The 26,450-nt window shown below is 42.4% G+C and overlaps 1 protein-coding gene across 3 annotated transcripts; it reads right to left on the bottom strand.

Moving 5' to 3' along the window:
• Window positions 1-23: 23 nt before the first annotated feature.
• On the bottom strand, window positions 24-25,977 carry pld2 (phospholipase D2). Of its 3 annotated transcripts, none has more exons than XM_080780838.1 (25): window positions 25,712-25,977; window positions 24,823-24,888; window positions 23,078-23,238; window positions 22,719-22,846; window positions 21,988-22,130; window positions 21,710-21,803; window positions 17,599-17,664; window positions 16,691-16,749; window positions 16,266-16,511; window positions 13,829-13,972; window positions 13,340-13,423; window positions 13,089-13,167; window positions 12,846-12,956; window positions 11,855-12,070; window positions 11,537-11,711; window positions 11,214-11,332; window positions 10,988-11,101; window positions 7,108-7,212; window positions 6,588-6,676; window positions 5,886-5,999; window positions 5,208-5,254; window positions 4,790-4,924; window positions 2,538-2,691; window positions 1,300-1,417; window positions 24-1,150 (listed from the first exon to the last, which is right to left on the bottom strand). In XM_080780838.1, exons 3-25 carry the CDS (start codon window positions 23,205-23,207, stop codon window positions 926-928), a joined length of 2,895 nt encoding a protein of 964 aa, XP_080636964.1. In that variant the 5' UTR covers window positions 23,208-23,238; window positions 24,823-24,888; window positions 25,712-25,977; the 3' UTR covers window positions 24-925. The 3 variants fall into 3 exon arrangements, with proteins under 3 accessions (XP_080636964.1, XP_080636963.1, XP_080636962.1); XM_080780837.1 differs by lacking the exon at window positions 25,712-25,977 and adding an exon at window positions 25,377-25,502; XM_080780836.1 differs by lacking the exon at window positions 25,712-25,977 and having other exon boundaries at window positions 24,823-24,979.
• Window positions 25,978-26,450: the final 473 nt, after the last annotated feature.

Below are 26,450 nucleotides of genomic sequence, written 5' to 3'. Positions count from 1 at the left end.
ACCAAACACAGTATCTTCCAATATACAGTCTCTTCCAATACATGGTTTGGAAGTCACCTTTATCAACCTTCTGTTTGTTTCTGTCCAATCTACTCTTTATTTCAGTTACACTCCTGTCAGCTTTTTGTTCATCACCATAACAACCACAAATGTTCTGACAGATCTGCTGGCACTGCAGCGAGAAATGAAGCATGTGTGTGTGTGTGTGTGTGTGTGTGTGTGTGTGTAGAGAGAGAGGGGAGAAGCAGAGAGAGATATGGGGGAAGAGGGAAAGAAAGCGCATGGAAGGAGGGAAAAAAGAGAGAGAAATAACAGAGATCCAGCCACCCCAAACCTTGCCACAATAAATGTACACAATGTTCCCCAGTTATCCGAGATGCTTGACTTCTAATCCAACCTTCCAATCCTTCCTCTTACTCACACATTCACGTATGTGGCCTTTGCACCACAACCAGTCGGTTCAGACTGCATTGTGGAATTTATAAAGCAGATACTGCCATAATAAACACCTATTTTAAAACAAATAATCTACAGTTAAAGCAAATGATCAATTGTCAAATGCACATTTCAGTGGTTATGTTAGAGTACCGTCATTAGTTTTATAGGAAAATAAAAAAAATACATGTGCTTTTACAAAAAAGTGTGTTAAAATGTTATGTAAAAGGTATTATGGAATATAATCTATAGACCACTTGAAATCTAATAATATTGGTCATAGTATTTTTATTTTGTTTAATGATTAGTGAGGTAACTGGGATCTAGGAGTCCCTCTCTTGGATAAGAGTACTGACATTGACCTTGTGTTGTCTGTGGTCGATTTATACTCAAAATAACTCTACAAGCTCACAATGTGTCGCAACGCAACGTGTAGATCTGCCATTTTCGGTTGTGCGGAATGCTGTGCATTCCAAGTATAAATCAAGCATTATGTCCACAGTCCTATGGGGGCCATGCCCTCTTTACTGCCCAGTGGAGGCAGCAGGTTCTCGTCAGACAGAAACGTGAGCGGAAAGTGGACCAGCAGACCTCGGATGGCCTTCAGCTCCTCTTTTGCTTGCTCGGGGTCCGTGTCACAGAGACGCTCTTTGACGGAATGCTCTTTCAGCTCTCGCATGTTGTGAACTGTCTTACAGGGCAGGGAGTTGAAGACCTGGATCAGCATCACAGTGAAGACCGTGAACCACAAAAGGACAGACAGACAGAGAAGGATTTAGAAAAAAATAGAGGTTGCATGGAAATAAAACGTAAAAATAGTACACATTCACACAGTAAGCACTTCATGTTTCATTATTAGATTACCTTGTAATAAATTGCAGCATTAGCTTTAGCAGATGCATTCCAGGCCAAGAAGAAGAACTCATCACTTATTGGATCATCAATGTTGATATTGGGGTCTGAATCCGCTCCCACGAGAACCCTGATAGGAACATACAGTAAATATTATCAAAGATTTCAATATAGTGTGTTCAAACTATAGCCAATGACAAGAAACTATAAATAGACAAGGATGTCAGGGTCCATTTTTACAGCATGTGATTTACACTAGGAAAAATGCTGTCCACCCACTTGCTTCCCTCAAATACTAAATTCATTCAATAATATCTGTGCAGCATAACTGTAGTCCCAGGTGTCTGGAAGGTGGCATGACTGTTTCCTGTTCCACTTAATTTTCCCATAGCTTCATTTGATTGGCTTGGAGGTAGGTTTGAACCAGAAATAAATGATTATGCCACCTTCACATGCGTTTCCGGTTCAAATCTGCTGCTGAGACAATCTAACAAAACTGTGAGAAAATGAACTAAAACAGGAAATACCAGGCACCTTCTGAAAGCCTGGGACTACAATTATTCATTGAGCCCATTTGCCTATCTTTTGGTTCAGACATCAGAGTATGTCTATACCCAACCAAAGTTGGGCAAATGTCAAGTGGTTTACAAAATGACATTTGGTTCCACAACAGATGAAAACAATGCTTGCTATAAACAGTCTTCTTGCACAGTTCCTTTAGAAAACAGAGGACATATACTTGAGACTTATCGTCACATCACATGTTTACAGTTGTGCAGAAGTGTACTGTAGATGTGTGTTCTCATACACAGAAAGCTCTGCATATTTTGATCATCCAGCCTCACAGTGAACAATGTGTGCATTGCTGTATAGTCCCAGGATTCCCGTTTCCTGTTCTAGTTAATTTGCCCATATAGTTGCATTTGATTGGTTTGTACTGGAAACACAAATTACACTTTCACGCTTTAGCTGCTGCGGAGCGAATCAAATGAAGGTATTGGAAAATGAACTGGAACACGAAACGGTATGTCTTGCCGACTTCTGAAGAGCTGGAACTACGGTTATGCACGGAGCCTATTGCTAATCTCATTGTCCGTTAGATGTGTAGCTGTGACACGAAAGTCCTGATTACCCCTCCCTGTAATCCTTCAGTCACGCATACAGATAAGCCTAATTCATGCTTTGTCGCACAATCGCTGAAACTCTGAAAGAGAAAAGAAATCTACCGCAACTACTATTTTTGTCCTCACCGGAAGCACTCTTTGCGCAGGGCAAGAGTAAGGGGTCCCGCCTGGTACTCCTCTCCTCCCATGGTGGAGGCGACCCTCTCTTCATCCTCCACCAACACTGCCAGCTCACTGTCTCTGCTGCCCAACATGCTGCGGTCATTGATGTTGGCCGAGCCTATGGAAACACAAAGTGGAATGTTCTCTCGTTAATCCATTTAGGCCTGACGTCGAAGTTTAAAAGATGTCTTGAAAATCCTGACAATCCTGACGAAGATTTGAGTTAAAATGTTCACTCTGTAAGTCTGTAATAATATATATATTCAAAGATTTGAGGCATATTTTCACAATTTATCAAAAATATCAGACCTACAAGTGGGTTAACAGCCCAAAATGGGTTAACAGCCCTTATTACAGAGTCAGATGCTCTGGTATTGGGAACCAGTATTCCAAAACGGAATCCATTTATTACAATTTATTCTTGAAAATGAGCGGTCATGTTCACCTTTACCCACTACCACAAAGTCCAGCATGTATTTATTGCTCAGCCTTTCCTTCCATATATCCAAACAGAAAAGTCCTGTCTGATTAGATTAAACGACATTACGTTAAACTCACTTTGCCACTCACTTTATGCATGTGCACATCCTCTATTAAATAATGTTCAAAAACAGGCGATCTACAGTATAAGCCCACAGCATGTTGCGATGAGACCCGTTGTGAGGTGGTAGATTAGCTATTTCTTTAAACATTTCTGAACACTTTTGCCAATAATGACATGCCTTGAATCTATTTGCATTAACTATTGCATAATACAAGTCCCATCTCTCTCATCTACGCATGTTCCTTCTTCCACTTCAATCTGTGTAAGCAAATAGCACAGATAAGAACTGTCATTACTCCCACTGTACACTGTAGGAACACATTTTAAATCTCAACAGCTGCCACCTACCTGTCAAGCATGACTGAATCAATATTTTATTACTAATTCTTCTATTTAGAAGAGAAGGTCCCACAGCTCGTAACAACGATGCAAAAAACATTTTATTACGTTTTAAGGATAACCAATGTTTTGACAACAATTGTTTTCCTTAGGGTTTTATTATACGACTAATTCTTGAAAGAATACTTGAGCTATTCTTTTTTTTGGGGGGGGTTTTATCCCACGATTTACACTTCCTCTGACAACCTGCAGGGCAGTGGACTGACCTCATGCTTCATTCTATGCATGAGGAGTCCAAGCTGCTTCTTTTCACCTGACAAGGGGGAGTTTCCCCGGGCCGGACATAGCGCATGGAGGGAACACGTTATTCCCTCTAAGGTTATTCCAACCAGATCCTTTCCCCTCCATTGGGCGCCCCGGCTGGCCAGGGGGAGGTAGTTTAGAGACCAGGATTTTAAAGCGGCTAGACACTGTCTACCACTCCGCCTTGCGGTGGACTACTAGTGATAGTTATGGTACCAACCACTGTGCACTTTATGAGAACTCAGGTTTATCCTCTCTGACTGAGAGGCGAGATTGGCACCTATAAAGCCATTGCTGGGATGCTCGCCGACAATATTTGTTCCATGATGGAACTCAACTGAAAAATAGCACCTATCAGACCCGCACTAGTGATTTAAGGCTCAACGTTCCTCAGGCCCAGACAAGAGTTGGGCAAGACAGCTTTTTCTGTCAATGGCCCAACTTCATGGAATGAACTCCAAAACTCCTTAAAACCGGAGCTCCCTGCCATCCTTCGGTCAGTTCAAAGGAATGCTCCAGAATATTTTTCACCGCGATTGCTCCCGCTTCAATTGATTTATTTTTTTACTGATGGTTGTTCTGTATAAAGTTCCTTTGTAATTGACCCTGATTTATAATGTTGTTTGATGTATTATCTTGTGACTGTATTTTATGTATTGTAACCTCGGCTACGTTGAAAATGAGGGCTTGCCCTCAACTGTATTCCAAGTATAAATAAAGGTGAGAAAGAAAGAAAGAAAGAAAGAAGGATTACTTCTGTTTTTTGTGAGGGTACCTACCCTAGGGGACACGGGGAGAACATGCAAACTCCACACAGAAAGACCCATTCGCCAACCCCGCCTCGGGTATGGGCACTGATGATGCGGAGGAGGGAACACGCCCCAGCGTCCACGGCATCCCCAGCGGGAATCGAACCCAGGGGCTGTGCCCCCTTGAGCTATTCTTAATCTTGACTGCGATTCCGTGATTCAACGTTACTGTGATGTCCTGCCTAATGCCTATGAATGGGTTTGTTCCACGTGTGACTCACCGATGATATAGCGACGGTCATCAGCAATGATGGTCTTACTGTGGACATAGATGAGCTCTGTGACGAGAGACTCTGAGAGCTGGGAATGTGTTCTCAGTCCACACAGTGTGATGTACTCGGTCCACTGGTCCTTGACTGGGAGAGACAAGAAGCATTCATTGGACTGCTTTAGACAGCTCGAAAATTAAAGATTAAATTGGAGGAACATAAGGATTGTTGTTATTACAATATTGACTTTAAACATGAATGTAAAAAGAAGAGGGGCTAGTTAAGGATGGGAATTGAGACCTGTTTGACAGTAGCTTCAGTTAAAAGGAGCAACGCAAGAAGAAAGAGAGAGACACATGGTTAGGTGGCATTTTCTGATGTAAGATGGATTTTGAGTCGAATGTGTCAGCAGGTACAACAGGAAACTCACCATGGCTCAGTCTCGACAGGATGGAATGTTCTCCTCTGCACATAGTCCTAAAACATTAAAAGCCATTATAAACTAAACCAAATATGTGATATTAATACTGCTTAATATAGAGTAAGCCACAATGTTGGGCTTTGTAAAAGAGATGATGGTAGTGAGCAAATGTAATAACTTGATATTACAAGTTAGGTAATGGCTCCTGAACGGTAAGTATCATTCCCACAATGCATTGCATGAACACCCAGAGCCTAGTACCAATTAGGTTCAAGTACTGTGGTTGTGTTAAGGCATGAAGTAGTCTCACATAGCCAATCAGAGATCTCCCAGGACATCTAAATGTAATGATTATTATTTTTTAACTGGGTGGAAACAACTCAGGGGGGGGGGAAATAACAACTATTGAAGAACCAATGCAAAGACTTCAGGGGTGGTTGTTCATATTGGGGGAAGTTATCAGGACTGGTTTTCTAATCAATGAGTCAAGGTGATTTCCCCAGGCGTGTCTGGCTACCTGAGACTAGAGATGATCAGGGTAAAAGATCTGGGAGGACCAATGAGGCATAGCCAATGAGAATATTTGTCCTCAAATTCCCAAATTCAGCACTTTTTTTTGTGTACCATCCAGAAGTATTTCAGGAGCCATGATGACCAACAGGTTGTAGCTTCTAAAGTAACTCTCACCTGTAGGTGAAGTGAAGTATAGCCTGAATGGCATTTCCACCTCCTTCACTGATGTCTCCCTCGAACCCAGGAAGAAGAGGAACCACCACAAACACTCTGTATTTCTTCTCCTCACTGAAATAACAAAAAATTATAAGTAAGTAAGGCTTGTTGCTTTTATTTTAGTTAGCAGTTTAGTTATCGGTTATTAAGTGTTACTTGAATACACTAGGGGCCCGATTAAGATGATAACCTCAGCCTACAGTCTAAACATAACTAATAGGTCTTTTTGACAATGAAGGGTAAGGGGAGAGGTACATCTTAAAAATACTAAAAACATTGTTGCATTTGTTTTACATTGAAGGGTAACCCAGAACCTTCCATAAACGTGAAACCTTCCAGAATCTGTGAAGTTCTATGACATTTCCATTCTAACCACTAGAACCATCCCTGAGGGGAGAGGTATACATCTCAAAAATACTAATAACAAAAAACATTGTCGCATTTGCGAACATGACTTTTTGAAAACCTTTGAAATTATAAATTCCGAGTTCTGAGAACTCAGGGATAGAACTACACTATAGCTCCTGAGCAAGGCCCAAGTAAGGTTACAATGCAGGTCATTTGCAGTAGTTCTTGTAGTCAAAAATAGCCATAAGCCATCTGAAGCAACGCTACCACACTAGACTTGTGAATATAAACAGAGGGACTCTGGCTGCACACCTGTGCGCACGCAGGATTCGATCCACAATTGCATCACCGATCCCGTTGTGAATGCTCTTCCCATCAGCACAGCTTATGAAGAACTGGTTCTGGAAAAAACAAGAGAAACAGATGGTCACTCGGTATGAGGTGAAGAGCTGGAATGACTGGGAAGCTGAAATGGTGACAAGGAAAGCACCAAGCTGTGATTGTGATGTCATTAACACCTCATAACGCTGCCTTACGATTACAAACAGGCATGGCTAGCAGCAGTCTCCCTCAATGTCATGTAAGCTGCACGTGTGCAATGCTATGCAATTAATCAGAGATGTCAGGGATGCACTTTGCATTCACCAGGACTAGGTCAATACATGCTATTGCAAATGATGGCAAATGCAGTCCGACATCTAACACAAGCAAATCTCTGTTGTTACTGTTGAGGTGCCGCAAGCACTGAAATGCATAGACAAATTAAACACTGGTGCTTATTGTCACCACAAACTGTGTGTTTTCATGTTTACAGTGAATTAAAATACAGTACCTCGATATAGATGTAGTGCTCACTGGTCTCAATTGTGTGAATGTAGGCTCTGAGGATCGAGTCCTCACAGGTTCCAGCAGACCAACGATCCACAGAGCGCAAAACCTGACAGAATTGACACACACACACCACACACACACACACACACACACACACACACACACACACACACACAGAGACTTTGTTTTCTTAAGAACCCTAGCGCCCCTATTCAGGGGCAATACATGATTCAACAAAAATAGCCTCAATTGCGACTCATTGGAGCTTGTACATCGGCTACGAATGGTGTAGGTGTAGGTCAGGATATGGTTATATTATAGCCTGTGAATCGCTTGCCACCGCCATTAAAGATACAATAATTCTAATGAAGTGAAACAGAATGCAAGTGAAACAAAATGTAAATTAGAGTGACAGGCTATTATGGTTACGGAAGCCACCCCAAAATAAACACGGCGTGGTTTGAGTCCTAGTCGGACGTACTGTACCGTTCCACCAGATTAGAAACATTGTTCACCGTCATATAAACTGTACACACAGTTCACTGCAGAGGTTCAGCTTTACTGACAAAGACTACTTTATACTCCGACGCAGTATGACATACTTACCGTATATATTAGCGAGTTCAGGCAGAGAACAAGCAAACAAAAAAACTTGATAAAGTTCCTAAGAGCATCGCGATAAAATATTTTGATTCACCGATTTAAATCATCACACATTTGATTGATTTATTTATTTAATATAATCCCACAATTTTTGTAACCCATTTTTTTCAACCGGTGCCAATTGCCTAAAGTGTAATCCTAGGGCGCTACTCTCTCTCTCTCTCTGCCAACCTGGGGAGAGCCCCAAAACGGAACTGAGGAGTGAGCAGGCCGCTTCTTATCACCTGACAGAGGGGAGTTAGGAACATGTTATTCCAACCAGTTCCTTTCCGCTCTATCAGGCTGACCAGGGGGAGACAGTATAGAGACCAGGATTACCGCATGTTTTTTTGTGAGGGTACCTACCCTAGGGGGGGGGGGGGGGATCTGCACGTCATTCTGACGGAGCATTAGTCCGACATGCGGGAACCGCTCGAACATGCGCTGCTCCCGTGCTTGCGGTTATGGGTTATGGTTAGGTAAGGGTTTGAGGTAGGTTGTCGTTTGTCGGACCAATGACTAGTCTGAACTAAGTACTGCACCCCCCCTAGGGGTAGAGAACACAGGGAGAAATGCAAACTCCACACAGAAAGGCCCTTTTGCCAACCTAAGGGTATGGGCACTGATGACGCAGAGGAGAGAACATGCCCACAGCGCTAAAACACTTTTTGAGGGGCGCAAGCCCCTCCTATGTCCCGCTTTAAAGGACAAACATTGTTTTGCTACCACCACCGATGACTAGTTTTGAGTGTTTGTGCAAACACAAACATTGTGTAAACACAAACATTGAAGATGAAGGTGAGGAGGGAAAATTGTGATTGGCCAGAATGACACGACAAGAGTGCCCTCACTTCACACGGGTGTGATTTTTGTTGTGGCCGTCTCACGATGCATTGTCACATCCCTATTCACTTCCATTACTCAAGTACCGTTGACTTGTAGGCGAATTGACTCGTCGATACTCTTGCATTGGCTATGCATGCATCTAAACTCCTGAAGAACATTAACATGGAACCACGTGCTCTCTCTCTCTCTCTCCCATTGTCCATAGAGGTGGCCGGGGACACCTCGACAAGGAAGCAGCACAGCACAATAGGGTAGCACTTAAGCCACCTCACAAAAGAGAGCTAATGTAGGGTTTAGGGTTACAGGCCAACACCCACGATGCAAGAACACAAACAAACACAACAATAGCCGTCGTGACCCCGAAAGAAAAACACCACATCAGAACTTGCTGAGCAGTACATTCTTTAAAAGCATCTCAATCAGACAGAGTGAGTGAGAGTTAAGCCAATGTCTAATAAAGTCCTCATTGCAGACTGTGAAGATGGTTATTGTTGTTCATACATTGAACAGAGTTTGTTGCATGATGACGTCAAAGGGCATGGGAACAACTGCTCATGGGAGCTAAAGGGTGCTATATTTCATATTTAACTGCCTGCAACAAAGGCATTTAGCTTAACTGCCTTTATGTTATTCAGTATGACTCGAGCAACACAATCACTTGGTGTTTACTCCAAGGAACTGTCATCAGATACAATATCATTAAAAGTTTTAGAAAATGACCTGTCCAAGGAAAATTATGTTATGACATACTGACAAGTCAAACAAAATGGTTTGTTCTCAGCTACCTCCTACTGTACGATGTAGAGTGACTACAGAGTACAATCCCGAGTGCTTACCTATTCAAATGTACAAAACATGGACAGCAAAGCTGGCAGCGTACTTGCCGAAACCAGACTCTCCGAGGCCAAAATAGTTTTATACTCGATGGAGCACTACTTTGAGTGCTGAACACTAGTAGAGCACATCCACTGAATACAATGCTGAAACCATAAACTGGCTTGAATGTTGGCTGGGGAAATACAATGATATAACAAAGCATGCGTAACATGTGTTCTGAAGGAACATTAAGCATGTGTTCTGAAGGAACATTAAGCATGTGTACCATGTGTTCTGAAGGAACATTCTTGGCTAGTTAGAAAAACTTGGAGGTGCAAGACCTTTGGCAAGGCAATTGAATTTCCTCTGTTTCCTCTGCAATGATGTCATTTTGTACGATGTTCGGAGCCTTATAAAACATTAATTTGAGGTCGCGCTGACAACAACAACAATCTCAATTACCTCACTCCATCGGGAGAGGTCATAAAACTTACGGAATACAGCTTTATAATAAGAAAGAAGCTACTTCAGACCGGAAGAATATTGGAAATCAGCTGACTGTCAACTGATTTGATTATGACTGTTCCAATATAATAAAAACATTTGCATGAACCTCTTGAACCCCAGCATGCCTATTCTGAGGGGAAGATTCTCCAAAAATGGCCAAGCTTGTACATCGGCTATCTTTGGCGAAGAGATTTGGTGTAGATGGAAAAAAGCGGTCTGAATACAGTTGTAACTGTAAGAACAGAACGTTTAAGTGGTTAAAATGACACACATTTTCATAGTCATTTGTACACCGGCTCATTGGACACTTATTCATCCATTATGGATTTCCTAATGACAGTTCATGCTACATTTTTCAGAGAATGAATAGGTGTGCAAAGGCTTAATTTACATAACCCTGGCATGGCCAGACTTATGCAAATTGTCCCCGGTGTGACGTCACAATGAGGTGAATTTAGTAATTTACATACTTTTCCCAACACTTAAATAACATCATAACAACTAAATCCAACCCAAGACCAGACATACCATATTAAATGGTAAATAGTGCATTTATAGAGTGCCTTTATTTTAAATGTTTTTTTGTGGCTTTCGCCTTTATTTTATATTTTTTTATGGAGGGACAGACAGGAAATGAGGAGAGAGATGGGGGTAAAGGCCGTCGGGACCGGGAGTCGAACCCGCAGCACACTGCCAGACTGGATTACCAGCCAAGGTGCCTGGACCGCTGAGCCACGGCCCAGGCCTAGAGTGCCTGTATTCAACGTGCTTTAGAATGTCCACATTCGATGGTGAAGCCCATTGGTCCACCACATTCGATGGTGAAGACCATTCGTCCACCACATTCGATGGTGAAGACCATTCGTCCACACACACTGATGGTGGAGCTAATCATGCAAGGTACCAACCTGGGGGTTCAGTGTCTTGCTCAATGACACTTTGACCGTTTCCACAGCAGTCACTGTACCTCTAGAGCCAATAGTATTATGCAATACCCGACCCACACTTAACTTTGGTCAGTGTGTGTGTGTGTGTGTGTGTGTGTGTGTGCGTGCGCGTGCATTAAATACCTGTACTTTGGCTTTCCTTGATCCCGGCACAGTAATCGGTATCACGTCAGCTGTGGTTTGAGACTTGGGAAGAAGACAGGGGTAGAAGTCGTCCTTGTACTTGCTCTTAAAGATCTAAGAGGAGACAAAACCAATTTGATAAAGCAACATATTTCCATGTAGCTGCTAGCATGTCCAATGCAGAAACAACTATATACTTTTTTGTTTGTAAAAAAAAAATCATGACCTTGGTGAAGTTCCAACGCTGGATAAAATGGCGGGCTACGTCCCTGGCAGCTTTGCCATGCATAGCTGCCGACAGGTCTCGCCAGGGCATGCGAGGCACCAGAGTGCGGTCTATGTTATCTGAGAAAGAAAAGAGATGACAGTCTCACACTTTGGCAAGTGTGTGTGTGTGTGTGTGTGTGTGTGTGTGTGTGTGTGTGTGTGTGTGTGTGTGTGTGCGTGCGTGCGTGCGTGTGTGCGTGCGCACGTGTATTTGTGTGTACAGTATGAGAGGCGGAAGGCCTGTGCATGCATTGGGATGTAAACAGGGCACAGAAACAATACCTTCAAATGGTCGGTCCAGTTGGGTCCAGTCTTTGTTAATGAAGTTACTGTAATCCTTTCCCAGCCACAGTTTACTGTTGCCGGTCAGATCCTCAGGGTTCTCATCGACTGGCTGCTCTGGCTCCGATGCCTTTGGAACCTCCGTCAACCCATTATCCTGCTTATCTTTTAGCATCTTAAGTAAAAAAGGGATATAGTGAACACAGCGGTTAATAAATAACTATGAGCATACTCATGTCAAATTGAGTATTCCTACTGTAGTGATATATGGCTCAAATAGAACATAGTGCAACACACAAATGTGTAAATAGCTCTTACGTCGGTGTCATCTTTTGGCTCTGCCTCCAACACATGGTTAGTGTTAACCGTCTCCGTAACACCAAGGTCAGTTAATCGGTACAGACTGTCGTCCCACCTCCCAAACGCCAGGTCAATGCCCCCAACGAAGGCAACCGATTGGTCAATGGCCACCATTTTCTCGTGGTGAGCCCACATGAACACAATGGATGATACGTGGTCAGGATGGCGCATTACCTAATGGACATAAGAAAGGAGATAGAAGACAGTAACCACATTCACATTTTGCTCATATATATCTCCCACCATTTTGTAACCCATTATTCACCCCTGTGTCAATTATCTAATGTGATCCTGGGCTCTACACGCCCTCCGCCAACCTGGGGAGAGCAACGGACTTGAACTCACAAGCTTCCTTCATGCATGAGTGTCCAAGTTGCTCCTTTACACCCGACAGGGGGGGGGGGGGGGGGGGGGGGGGGGGAGTTTCCCTGGCTGGATGTAGCGCGTGGATTCCGTGGAAGGAACACGTTATTCCAACCAGTTCCTTTCCCCTCCATCAGGCTGGCCAGGGTGAGGCAGTTTAGAGACCAGGATTACTGCATGTTTTTTGTGTGGGTACCTAACCTAACCTAGGGGACACGGGGAGAACATGCAAACTCCACACAGAAAAAGGCCCTTTCGCCAACCCCGCCTCGGGTACGGGCACCGATGACGTGGAGGAGAGAACACGCCCCCAGCGCCCACAGCAACCCCCAGGACCTTCTAGCTGTGAGGCGACAGCACTACCGACTGTGCCCCCGTCCCCATTTTGCTCATATTCATACTCGGGGGTTTAGAGTTAAAGACGGGCTGGTGTTTCTCACTCCCTGTATATTATGTACAGGTATGTCAATGAAAAATGAGCTCTGAGACTTTGGGAAGGCCTCTGACAGCTCTGCACTCTCTGTATTCAAGCCCAAGTAGATTTTCTCGTACACATAATATGGCAGTATAAGACCGCAAAACGAACCTTGATGTTGGGGTGCATATTCATCAACGTCCTCTTGCTGTGGCCACTGTTGATGCCCAGTGCTAGCTCCACCTCTTTGTAAAGCAGTATGCACACCTTCACGCCTTGTTCCTGCAAGGAGTGGACAGGAAGAAAAGGAAAAACGGTGAGAAATCTAATTCTGTCAAATTTAAAAATAAGAATAAAAGGGTTCAGAGAGAGAGAGAGAGAGAGAGAGAGAGAGAGAGAGAGATCATTCTGTACTGCTTTGCGTTTGAGGATCTCATCCAGGCGCCAATTGGTGTCAGTAGCCGGTCTCTTCAGGAAGACTTCAGGGCTGAGCCTACAGGGAAAGAAACGAAACACTCGCCAATCAGTTGATACATCATACACGTTTACTTTACGCCATCCCTCTACGTTCTGATCGACATGCTACATGTAGCCTATGTTTACCATGCAACGTGTACCAAAAAGTATCTTTCTTAGGTCACCACTGAGATCACTCTGACAATTACCACCAGTCTGTGATGAAGATCTCCTCCTTGGCTTGTTCAAGGGCGTTGGCCAGGTCCTCAAAGTAACCACTTCCGTTCACGTACCTGTTCTCACACACAAAAAAAAATCACACCCGTGTGAACTGAGTGGTGCAACTACACATTTATCGTTATAGTTATTGTACTGTAGACTCTTTTTTTAAACATATTGAAGTGCTTGGAAATGACGAACTACTTTGAGAACTACCGAACGGGTGCGGGTGCGTGCGCACACGGCACTACACACACGGTGCGCACGCATGCGCACACCACTGGTGCTCATTGACGTACACAAACACGTACACAAACAGGTACACCACTGGTGCTCATTGACGTACACAAACGGGTGGACATTGCTGGTTGTAGGAGTGGTTGCACCACTCAAAAAAAGAAAAAAGAAAGACTGTAAGGAAACGCTTGGAGAATGGCAGGCAAAGGCAAATACCACACAGAGTACTACATGGGTCTAACCATTTGGTGAGGGTTTCCTCCCGTGGCGGCGCGAACCCCTGGAAACGTTGCACTTTGAAGAAATCACAGGCGTCTGCCAACCTGTTGATCTCATGACTCCACCATTGAGCCTGTCTGTAGCTGTTGCACTTGATGATCAGACTTCTGAACAAAACAAACACAAACACACCCAACGACGTTGTAAAACATGTAAAACAATTGCAGAATAACATTAATTCTGAAAATATTGTGTTTGTTACGGGATACCTTGTTGAATTAAGCAAGAACAAAAAAGCATGGGAATACATCACATAAAAAGCATTTATCATGAAACATGCGGAAGCTAATAACGTAACAGTGGAATATCTATATAATGAAACTATACAACAACGTTGTAAAACATGTAAAACAATTGCAGAATAACATTAATTCTGGAAAACATACTGTGTTTGTTACGGGATACCTTGTTGAACCAAGATTACATTTAAAGAGGTCGCTGCGAGCCGTGAGAAAACAGTTGACAGATCCTGCACCCTGATTACAACACACCGCAGACTCCGAGAACAAAAAATACCGGGTGATCGTGGTTTGAGATAAGGTAAATTCCAGTCCAGGTGATTGCAAGGTGCTCACAAAATCAATGTAGCCACACCCTGAGGAATACCTAAACTGGTCTGCATTATTCTTGTACTGTATGGCTTCATATTACTTTAATTTACAACATTTACCTTTATTAAACAATAAAAGGTATTGAAGTAAGTCCAAGAGTTTCCCTGTTTTCTAGTCTAGACACTGCAGACTCGATCCAAGAATTTGTCTGACAAGGAAGATTCCCCATGATGCCACAGACTGCTTTGTGTTCACTTGGCCTCACCCTGTGTGATTTGTTTCGGTTCCAAGTAGCATTCCAACCATTCATGAAAGCTACTGGAATCCTAATGTGGTATGTATGCACACTATTCTTTGTTAAGTCTGCACTCTGCACATGGTACTTACTGTACTATGTTTTGCACACTTTTTTACACGCCGTCAGGCTGGCTTAGCAGCCTAGGTGCCACTAGGAGCCTAGGTGGCACCACTGTGTTTTGCACAATTAACTCTCGTGTCTCCGGGACACCTTGGCTAGATTATCATCTCCATGGCTGCCTTATTAAACTTTAAATTGTCAAACCAATTTGTTAACCATCTTTGGACAACCCATCAATGACTTCAATTGCACTGCCTACTGTTCCATAGCAGCACTTAAAATGTTTTGCACCCTTCCTCTCATGTCTCCTGGACAGGACACTTCTGGACTATCACTCCACCCTGATTACAGAGTACAGAGTTTGACTTTCATCTTGTAACTGAACTTGGAAGGCCCTATCCATGTGTGACACGGTTATTTATAAATGATTGGGTTGACTTCTGTGAAGAGCCGTTCATAGTAGTACCAAGTCAAATTCATAGTGCATGCAAATAGGCAATAAAAGTGATCTTTTATTGCCATACATTTGCATGCACTATGAATTTGACTGAAATTTGACTTGAGATCTATTTTTCATATGCCCTTACACATACAAATACAATAAAGACTCTTGCGAGAAGTAAAACATTTTCTATTACCGGTAGGTTGTCCAATGACTGATGACCCAAGTCTCTCTATCCATAAAACAGGATGGCCTGTCTAGAGCCGATACCTAATTAACCAATTTTGGGCGGGAAGCCCTTTTGGTGTTAGCATTATGCTATGCTATTGAAAAATAGCAGATCTACAAGCTCATAGCGCGCCACCGAGTGGCGCGCTACGAGCTTGTAGGTCTGCTATTTTTGAAAAAATCGAAGAAGCACTGACACAGAAACATAGCTTTTTCAGAAAACTGTCGGGATGTACAAGACATTTTTAGAATCTGATCTCAGGTCAGAATGGGTTAATAACCAGATAGATAATCAGTCAGCTAAAACGTATTATGAAACTGTCATTTTGACACCCTGCGGCAGACTGTACTGAATATTGTGCATGTTGTCTTTTATTTATTTTATGCCAGATTGCCCTATGATTGTTCGATTTAAGTTTAGCCTCCTACTCACAGATGTGTCCTTCCACAACACAACTAAACATGCACTTGGGAGTTATCAGTACTAAACTGGTGGTATTCCAGCTAAAGCCCTTCTTGGTGTATGTATTTAAACAACATCAATAACATCCCCTGTATCGCTTCTTTAACCTCATGCCATCTGGACAAAGATACAGAACCTTGCCATGGAAAAAGGTCCGTTTTAGTTCCCTCAGCCATCGCGGCATTAAACAAACTATTGTTTGCCGATAGGATGGTTCTGTATACTGTGGGGAACTGATGTTTTTGTATTGTCTTGGTGTCATGTGCTCCGTGTTGCTTTTGATGTGGGTGTTTGAACAGACTGTGAAGACGAATATCCCTCGGGACAATAAAGATTATTATTATTACAACTGACTTACCGAGCAAAGTTTTCAAAGCAGACTCCATACTTGGTGTCTGTGAAAGCCCGTCCCACTTTAACCTTGAACTCTGGGTCAAAGAGCAGGACGAAGGCCACGCCGGCGTTGTCACGGTTCATGTACAGCAGGAAGGAGTCTTTGACCACCAGCCAGCGTCGTGACCAACGGAAGCAGAACTGATGGTGGCCGATGCAGTTCAGACCTTGGATACGGTGACCCCCTGACCTCTTGGAGATGGGCCCTTCCCTGAGACAAAGTGACGTATACATAGCGGTATAACACATAGTATAACATTGCTTGATTCTCAATGCATTTATTTGGGATATACTGTATACATTCTCGCACACACACACATGTACGCACACGTGCGCACACACGCACGCCCGCACACACACACACACAAATATTTGTTTTATCGTGCTTACAAGCCTTTGGACCCAAGATCAGTGATGAATGAGAGTGCGCTGATATCAAGGAATTCCAGCTGAAACAAAGACAAAAGGTCATGATATCAGCTTGCTGATTGTAAAATAAATGTATCTGCGTGTGTGTGCGTGTGTGTGTGTATGCTGCATGCGCTCGTGAGTACGTGTGTGCGTGCTAGGGATGGGTCCAATTAATCGACTAATAGTTAATAGGATCAAAATCGATTGTTTAATACAAAAAGGTTATATTGGCATCCAAACCCTGCCCACAGTAACTACATTTTAGAGGATACCATTTATTTCGTTAGCTTAGGCTTAGGCCTACTGCAGGTGACTTGAATGCTACTGTATATGGTGCAATGTTGAGTACAGGGCTACAGGCCTGCACTATTGGTATTGATGGTAATGGTATATGTTATCATTAGCCTAGCCTCGGAAACCCAGACGTTTTTAGCGCAAATGTCAATCACTCTCTGCTGATTGACACTCCTCTCTCTCTCTCTCTCTCTCTCTCTCTCTCTCTCTCTCTCTCTCTCCCCGTCGCTCTAATTAATTAGTCTCATGTCGCGCATCTGCGTCTATATTCTCCCGGCGGATCCTGCCTGGAGCTGCCTATGCCATAGAACGCATAGGTGGACCCCAGGCTTTTTTTATCTTTTATTAATAAAAAAAAAAGAATGGCTGCCCGTTGACTATTGATTAATCGTTAATATTGAATGATAGTAATCGAGCGTGCGTGGGTGGGTGAAGAGGACAGGGTATGTATGCATTATAATATACAATGTGACCCTCGCCATAGTGAATTACAGTAATCGATTTTCATTTGACAATTTTACACGTCCCTAGTGCGTGCGTGCGTGGGTTGGGCGAAGAGGACAGGGTTATGTGTGCATTAATATGACCCTCACCATGCTGCGGTCGTTCCTGCAGAAGGCGTTCTCCAACAGGCCATTCAGGTATTCCTCTAGGTATTTCTGCAAGAGTGAAAACAGAAAGGTGGACACACTGAAGCTGAATCCCACACTGCAGGGCTTGTACTAGGGATGAACAATTAATTGGTCATCATATTGGTACTGCATCGGCAATATCAGCCGTAAGAAATGCAACGTCAGTATAGATAAGATATCAAAATAATGTATCTGAAATATTTTATTTTAAAATATCTATGCTTGAATGTGATGCTGGAGAGAGGGGAGTTGCACCACTCGGTTCACACAGGTGTGATTTTTATGAACAAAATGATAACTGGATGGCACAGGATGCCCTTATGGGACTGTTAATATATATATATATATATATATATATATATATATATATATATATATATATATACAGACCATATGCACACAGCGGCCATCTTGCCATTAAGTTAATGGCAGGGTGGCAATAGCCGCAATTTGCAATAGACCTTTCTCTAAATCCCTCCCCAAAAGCAATTGTCCAACGCCATCTTAGAAACCGTTGCTGAGCTAGCAAATAGTTAGACAAGCTTCCGTGCCCTGCCATATCTGCCAATGTTATTTCATTATTAGCAAGAATAGAAATACCAGGATAACGCGATGGTGTCTATAAACCAGCGACACGATTCCACACACCCAGAAAACTGTTGGAGGGTGCATTACCAAGCTGAAACCTGCACTTAAACGGCAAGGTTGTGTGGCTGTGTTGTTGACTGCCATGACGCTACTTCACTCTGTTTTGGGCACCTTGCTACATTTACAATGTAACGTCTCTACATAAATGTTCAGATTTAAAATACCAGGGGCCACAGATGTTAGCATTTTGCTCGGGTGGGTATTAGCAATCGTGCATTCCGTAATGTTCAATAAAAAGCTTTTTTTTCCCCGACCGCCGGGCATTTTCTCAGTTTTCACCATAATGCTTTCAACTACGCGCCGCTCGGCTGAGAGGTGTATTGCATTCTGATACATTATAACCTTTTGAGAAAATGGACACTGACTAATACCCACCCATGCAAAATGCTAACATCCGTGCCATGGCCTGGGGGGGTGAGCACTTTATATTCACCGTTTCCACTGTAGACATGTCTAGAGACAGCTAGCATGACACTCTGAATTTAAAGTTCGCTTCACTTCATTATTCTGAATCGCCAGAACATATTTTCTTAATGAACATGGCTATAGCGATTCAGGGCTGGAGCCAGGCTAGATATGAGCTACTTCCTCTCAAGAAATTCAGTAGGCCTACCACAGGTTGTGACTCAGTGTAGACATGTTATGAGCTACTTCCCGTCAAGAAATTCAGTGCCACATGTTGTGACTCAGTGCCACAAGTTTGTGTGTGTTGTGCGTTGACAGCCCCTTGACCTTACTGGCAATCAGCCAGCCTGTGTTAGCTCGTAGGTACAGTATAAGCCTGGGAGAAGCTCAACAGTCTTGTTCTTTTGTCCATTCCAATATCAGGAATGACTATTTTCTACAAAAGAGAGGTGTAGCGATGGGGTCACCTATGGCCCCTAATTACGCAGGCCTGTATGTTGGGTACCTAGAGAAATCAAAGATTCTCAATCCTGCTCAAAACCCATTTTTTACAAATATAACTTTTTGGAAAAGATATATAGATGGCGTCTTCATTTTGTTTAATGGTACAAGAGAACTTGTATAACTTTTTTATAACTTTTTTTTGTTTGTTAACTCATGTTCAGATCATCTGAAACTGACTCATCTGATGTCTTTTGATTTTCATTCTTTGAACTTTCTGGATCTACTGATCTGCAGGGGAGAAGATGGTGTTTTATATAATGACCTCTACACCAAGCCAACTGACCGAAAAAGCCTACTGAGAGCTGACAGCTGTCACCCTCTAGGCCTCTACATCTAAAAAACAGCCTACCGTATAGCCAATTGTTTTTTGCAACGTATTTGCAAGAAACCTACGGATTTGAACCGGCATTTGATAAATATGCAGGCTAAATTTAAAGAACGCGGCTATTCCAATACCCAGATTGACAACGCCCTGGACAAAATCAATCATAAACCCAGGACTGATTTATTTCACAGACAGTCAGAAAACAAGACTCAGTCAACCATCTTCTCTACTACCTACTCTAAAATGTCTGAAAATTTCAGTCATATTATAAAAAAACACTGGCATATTTTACAATCGGATTCATTATTTAATAATTATTTTTCCAAACCTCCTCTGATTGTTTTCTCTCGTGGTCAGAGTCTTAGAAATCACTTGGTCAAGTCCGATTTACCCCCTGTCCCAACCCCCCACTCAACGTGTATTGGCTCCTATTCCTAACGGCAACTATAAATGTGGCTCTTGCGCCCAATGCAACAGCACTCGCAAATGTCATAAATTTAAGCATCCTCATTCTGGTAAAAAATATCCCCATCAGAGGCATTATTACCTGCACAACTAGGGCTGTCATTTACCTTCTTACATGCCCTTGTGGCAAGGCGTATGTAGGTATGACTTCGCGTGAATTAAAAGCACGCATAGCTGAGCATCGTAGCACTATTCGGTGCAAGAATATTATATATCCTGTGTTGCCGCCCATTTTGTGGAAGCCAACCACCCTGTATCCTCTCTACATTATATAGGCATAGAAAAAGTGTCTGTATCTAGAAGAGGAGGACAGGTTGATCAGCTTCTGCTTAAACGCGAAGCTTTCCCTTAAAACACTATCTCCCCTTGGCCTTAATGTAGATTTCAACCTCAAATCCTTTTCGTAAAAAATAAAATGCAATTAAAATATTTTTGTACCTTTAATACTTAACCTTTTAATGAATCTTTGGTAAACCCTTCTTTTAACCCTAACTGTGATGGCCGCCTTCCCCCTTTTCACCTGCAGGTGACCTATATATGTATATAGGCCGACTCCATAGACGGGCATTCAGGTCTATTGCCAGTACATGTATTTAATCCAATACATTTTTTTCTATATTGATTCCATTGAATGTATTTAATTATGTATTTTATTTTTGTATAGATTTCGCTGTTATATGGTTCTTTATTTCACATTTGCTTTTCTGCTGTAATTCTTAGATACATTGTAGTGTCTCCATGACAAGGAATGTTTATTCCAGAGCCTCTTAGGAGGCCTTATAGTCATTGTTGAGATAAACTCTTGTATGTGAACTTGAGACACCACATGACCATGATCCCTACCTCTCACATCACAGGGACAGGTCTTATTTAACCTGTGTTCCCCTACCCCCTTCTGATTGGTTGCATGACTCTCTGGCACCATATTTAAGTGTGAACCATTATGTGCCCGGTATTCCCTGATGAAGGCTTAACCGCTCTTACCTGCTGTCCTAATAAATATTGGTACTCTGGCTAATGGTGTGTGCGGCCACCTTCTTGTTTATTCAAGATCTCCTCTACATTCCGATATCAACACATATCTGTACACTGTGTGTTTACCGTTTGGAGTACAGTGGTATAGGGCTGTGCTGCCATTTGTTTTATTCCATCTTCTACTGTGTTTTATTCTTTTATATTTATTATTATATTTGTTTATTTCTTAAGCAGTATGGGGTTTGGTTTATTGTTTTTGCCTAGGACACCCTGACGTCTTTGTGCTAAACTTTTGGCTATTTGTAACTTGACTTGAGCTGTTGGCAATACATTTATCTTTCGTTTTGTGCTCCTCCAAAATGCCTTGTGTTACTTCGCTCTCTCTCCGGCCTAGACAGACAGCATTAGGGGTTGTGTCCGCCGAACATTTTACGAGCAAATATTGGATATTTAGCTGTGGATATCATGTCCAAAGCACTCACGTATATTGGATATTTATGCCGTAACAATCTTCAAACCTATCAACTGCTTTTAAACTTCACTGTTTTCAAAATATTTCTACATCTTGTGGAGTGTTTGAAATTAAATACACAACATTCCTTGCCACTACAATTGACCTTCTCTTCAAACTTTAATGTTTGTAATAATGTATAGTAACGTAAGGTAACCTCTATGTATGTCTGCCCATCTCTGTTATCAAGGACGTGTTTGTGTTTGTGTTGGAGGGCCAGGGGTATGTATGCATCTTACCGGTTTGCTAGAGGTGCGTCTCATCCTTTCGCTCCCATGTAGGCTGGGCATTTCCTCAGACATGGCCCTCAGCTGCTGCCTTTCTTTCGCAAATCTGTAAGTGGAATTTGAATGTTCTGAATGCGCACGCCATTAACTAAATGCTAAATCACAACAAGTCATCACTCCCGACATCAGCAGCGCCACTCCCCATTAAACAAATATCCTTCTGCAAAGTCAGAGTTTTTGATTTTGCATCACTAAGATAAGCAGCATGCTACATCAGTAAGTACACAGACCTTCCCAGAGGCAGGAAGTGGAGCATCATCTTATGCTTGTAAAGGTCACGATGCAGCTCCTGGAAATGTTTGTACTTCCGTTTGACTGTCCAGGTGAAGTGGCCATGTGTGAGCTTCACTGTGTACAATGTACAGACACGGACCTGGGAGAGATAATGAACCCATGAATCGATAACGTGGTACAAGCATACTGGTTTGCTATGGAAAGGGTTGAAGTTTACTGTGGGGAAATTGCTGATATGGTACATTTACTGTATTAATATACTGTGTATACTGTACATTAACCCTTTATCATTGTAACACTCAAACTTCAGAAGTGTCGTCATTACTAAGCTGAGTTAGCCATTACTAACACATTAAATTGTAGCATTGATATGATCAAAATTGTTCTATAGGATAAATTGTAGTAGGGTAGTTGTAGGTTCTGTGAGTATTCATATGTTTTGGATAAAAGCTTTTATCCTGTTAAAATCCCTACATTCCGATAATAATCATTGAGTGTTTGCTCCGTAAAAGTTTATTGTTATCAATTATTGCCCTAACAGCACTGTTCTATTAGAAATATACTAGTAAGAAACAAAACGTTCCATTTCAGATATTCCTTATTGAAATGACACTATAGTGAAAGTAGTAACAATTCAACAGTCACAGTGGCAATGAATTACAGCAAATACTGTACATCTTTTTATGGGTCATCGTTATACAGTATGTTGAAAACAACTGCTGCAGACCTTGGAGCGCGTGGTGTATCTCTCTGTGTTGGTCACTCTGCAGGTGATTGGGGTGTCAGGCAGTAGTGGAGGGATACCCGCTTCCTTCATTTTTAAAAGTTGATGTACCATCATAAAGGCTCTGCCATCTGTGCATTGGACAATGGAGAGACAGGCAGATTTACACTTCGGCGACACATTGTCGCTCGACAAAAAACTACGCAATTTCTACTAAAACACATTAGGCGAATGGTCATGAAGTGACCATGGTCATGAAGTGTGGGTCATGACCGAAAGAATAAGGTCGCGTACATATTAAACATACAGTATTAGACATTTTCAATAAAATGCAGTTATTATGATGATTGCATTATTCTCACCCTTGTTCACCATGAAGCCATCTATCTCATCCGGGCTCAGATCAGTGTAGTCCCTTGTAAAGCGCCTTCGATTCACAACCTGTCCCTCGGAGCTGCTGGCCATTATCACTTCTTCCACTACTTCGGCCATCGCACCGACGTCTCTGCCAGCTGTGCTGGCCCTGGGGGACAAATTCAAAAGAACAGGAAGTTGTACATTTGTGGAAATTCAGGCACTGTTCAACCTTTTCTGGTTCTCGATTCCTTTTAAATGAAACAAAAATTATTCCAGCAAGTCGTAGACTCGTAGCATAAAGACGTTTAGGTGGTGCAGTTAGTGTAGTCCAGACTCCAGTGTTGTGTACTCATTCCATGCCACATTTTCCCGTCAGCAACACAAGTACCACACCATCCAACAGCATACGTTGCAGCTCAGAAGGTTTGTTAGTGATGAAATTGCACAATAGGATAATAATCTAGAATAGGAAATGGTTTAGTACTTCTCTCTAAATGTGCAGTACAGTACTTCACCCCTACACTACACTACGACACTGTCATCATCGTTCATTTCTAAGCCATGTACTCATTTAGATCTAATTTAAAATGTGTTTGATGAAGAATGAACGGCTTCTTGTTCAGCAGGCCTTTTCTAACCTTATGACATTTTAAAAAATCCATCCAAAAATGTATTGACTGATCTATTTAATATAAAAAGTAGCAGATGTTAAGCAATCAATAAGAGCAAAGGTTTTATTTGTACAACTTTTCTATCTAAGCACATATTACTGGCTGAATGTACTTGTCTGTTACCAGGGCAACCAGGCCATATGGGAAACAGAGGGAGGCGGAGACAGAGAGATGAATAGAAAAGAGACGATTAAATCGTGGTTAAAAAGAAAGTCACATCTAAAGACTTCCCAAAGTAGGCCAACTTTTTTGTCGTCGTTGCCTTGGACAAAAAAATGTAAAAAATAATTAAGACCTATAATTTAAAGATGCCCTGTGTGAGTTAAAATACATGATGTTATTTATTATTGTTCAAAATGAATCAAATCTGGAATCTGGATTGGGCCGAAATGTTAACATAGACTATAGCCATTTCATGACATTCTCATCAAAGTCAAATTTTAAAAATATACTGTAAATGTGTTAATCAGAGCCAATCTATGTGATATGTTTAACATAAGGCTATAATCATTAAAAAAATAGTAAATGTAAGTTTGTCCTTATTATCTGTAGGCTACTGATCAAGATGAACATTTAGCTTGCCTTTTAGGACATGATTTTCTTCTGTAACCTACCTTTCAGAACCAAATGTAGCCTACATAAAGGATACTAGACAAAAAGGATACTGGATACTAAACCAAATAATGTAGCCTAACCCTAAAGGACTCTTACAGTTCACATTGTCAGTGAGACTCACTGTCACTGACAATGTGAGTGAGTCAAACAATTTTGGGCTTTTAAAAGTTTCAATGCGCAGTTTTGTCGTCCCTCGACTCTCCACCCATTACAGATTACAGCACAGCAGCAGCAGCGACATTTACAAATCCACGCAAGTCTTAAATAGTGACTCTGGCAACCCATTTTACAACATTCCCGATTCTGTAATAATGACTTTGTGTGCATTAATCAATAGCCTACTGTGCAATTAATCTGCAGTTATCCAGATTTAAACATTACATATAGCGGCTGGCTAAAACGAGGCAAAGAAAAGAGCTGACATCTATCTATAGAAGTTGTTCAGGCCTATAGGCTATACTTACTTTTCACTTCAAAGCGTGGTTACTCCGACGAGTCATCCGACAGAAGTAACATCGTCCGTTTCGGACCTGTTTTGATTAAACAAAAAAGATACAACGAAGACGGTTAAACAACAGTCTCGTAAAAAAATTCTATCCCGATGCCTAGAACATGGGAGTATGTCTGTGTATTCTCAAGTCCCTCCCTCTTGTTGCTGACTCTAGCAGCACCCTGGCCCAATTATGTATGCTCTGCAGCCACTCTAGGGACTAGGGAGCATAATTCTTCGGGGACAAAAACTTTATGGAAAAGGGGGCTTTTTTGTTGGCTCCTTTTAGTTCATTACTTCATTTAATTGCCTTTATTATGCTGATGCTGATAAATCATATATTTACGTGTGATGATGTGTGACTGTGAGCAGTATAAACAGAAAGAGAGACGGACTATACTCTATACTGGACCATGCACTCACGCAGTCAAAAGAAGAGGACAAGTCTCAACTGGACACAGTGAGTGAGAGTGAAAAAAAAGAGACAGGAATGCAAATGGAGAGGAAGGGAAGGGGGTTGGGTAGTACCGGATCACTGCTGTTGATGTTGTGCAGCTCGGGGACAATCACACACAGTCACACAGGACAGGTCTCTGTCACTGATTTCCGATTGTATTTGGGGGGGGGGTTTCGCGTATTTCCCCCCCTGCATCCCCGCATTCCCCGGCCAGCAACCCGGTGCACCGAGCTTCGATTTTCGCGTACCCGGGTTTCAAGTTCAACCCCTTTTTGTCGTGAGTGACTCTGTGATCGAGTCACATCAAAGGTAACCAACCCCCTGGATCCTCCTACTGCTGCCGTGTGGCCGCGTGCGTGTTATTATGGGAGGAAGAGAATATGACTGGAATCTGCATGGATCATACCTGCGAAATAGTAACCTCTAGCGGCTTGCAGGCGACAGCAGGCGTTGGCTGTCATCACCACGTACGCACTTTCACTGCTGCGTACACTCCGTACAGTATTGATTGAATATTTCGACCGCACTCTCAGCCTGTCACCACAGCTGACCGCACAGTACTGAATTATGGCGTACCAGTCCTCCTAGAGAATACAGTAGTAGCCTACAACCATAGCCTACAACACCACGCACACAGATCTATCCCATCCATACCAATATCAATTTACACATGACGTCCATCCACCTGACCACGCCTCCTTCTCTCGCCCCAAGGGACCTCTGTGCTGCAGGTATGTATTGTGTAGTTGTAGGCTAAGGCTAGTATGTTATTTATGTTTCAAGACTCCTCTCTGTCAATAATCTGTATCTCACACAGCAGGTGTCCCCATCCTTTTAATACTCTATGGGTGTCCCTGAGGATTGTATTTAAAAATGTCAGTGGAAGTATACAATAACAATACACATAAAACAAAGCCTACAGATAAAAAGTAGACTAGGCCTACAAAGTGAGAGTTAAATAGCTTTATAGTCTACTTAATTGCCACCTCTGGGCTGGCAGTGGGTACTGCAGGGGTCTTATTTTATTTTTGTGAGTTGCATAGCGGATAGCTTGGATATTTTTGATTGATTTAAATGATAAAATACATATCTATGGTAGTCTTGATCCAAGGCTAGTTCCTTCATGCGGAGGTCAGCTTCGATAT

This window comes from Protomyctophum bolini (genome assembly GCF_963924005.1).
Source record: "Protomyctophum bolini genome assembly, chromosome: 13".
Lineage (NCBI taxonomy): Eukaryota > Metazoa > Chordata > Actinopteri > Myctophiformes > Myctophidae > Protomyctophum > Protomyctophum bolini.
Note: the sequence above shows the minus strand (reverse complement) of the source record. Positions and strands in the feature narration are given on the sequence as shown.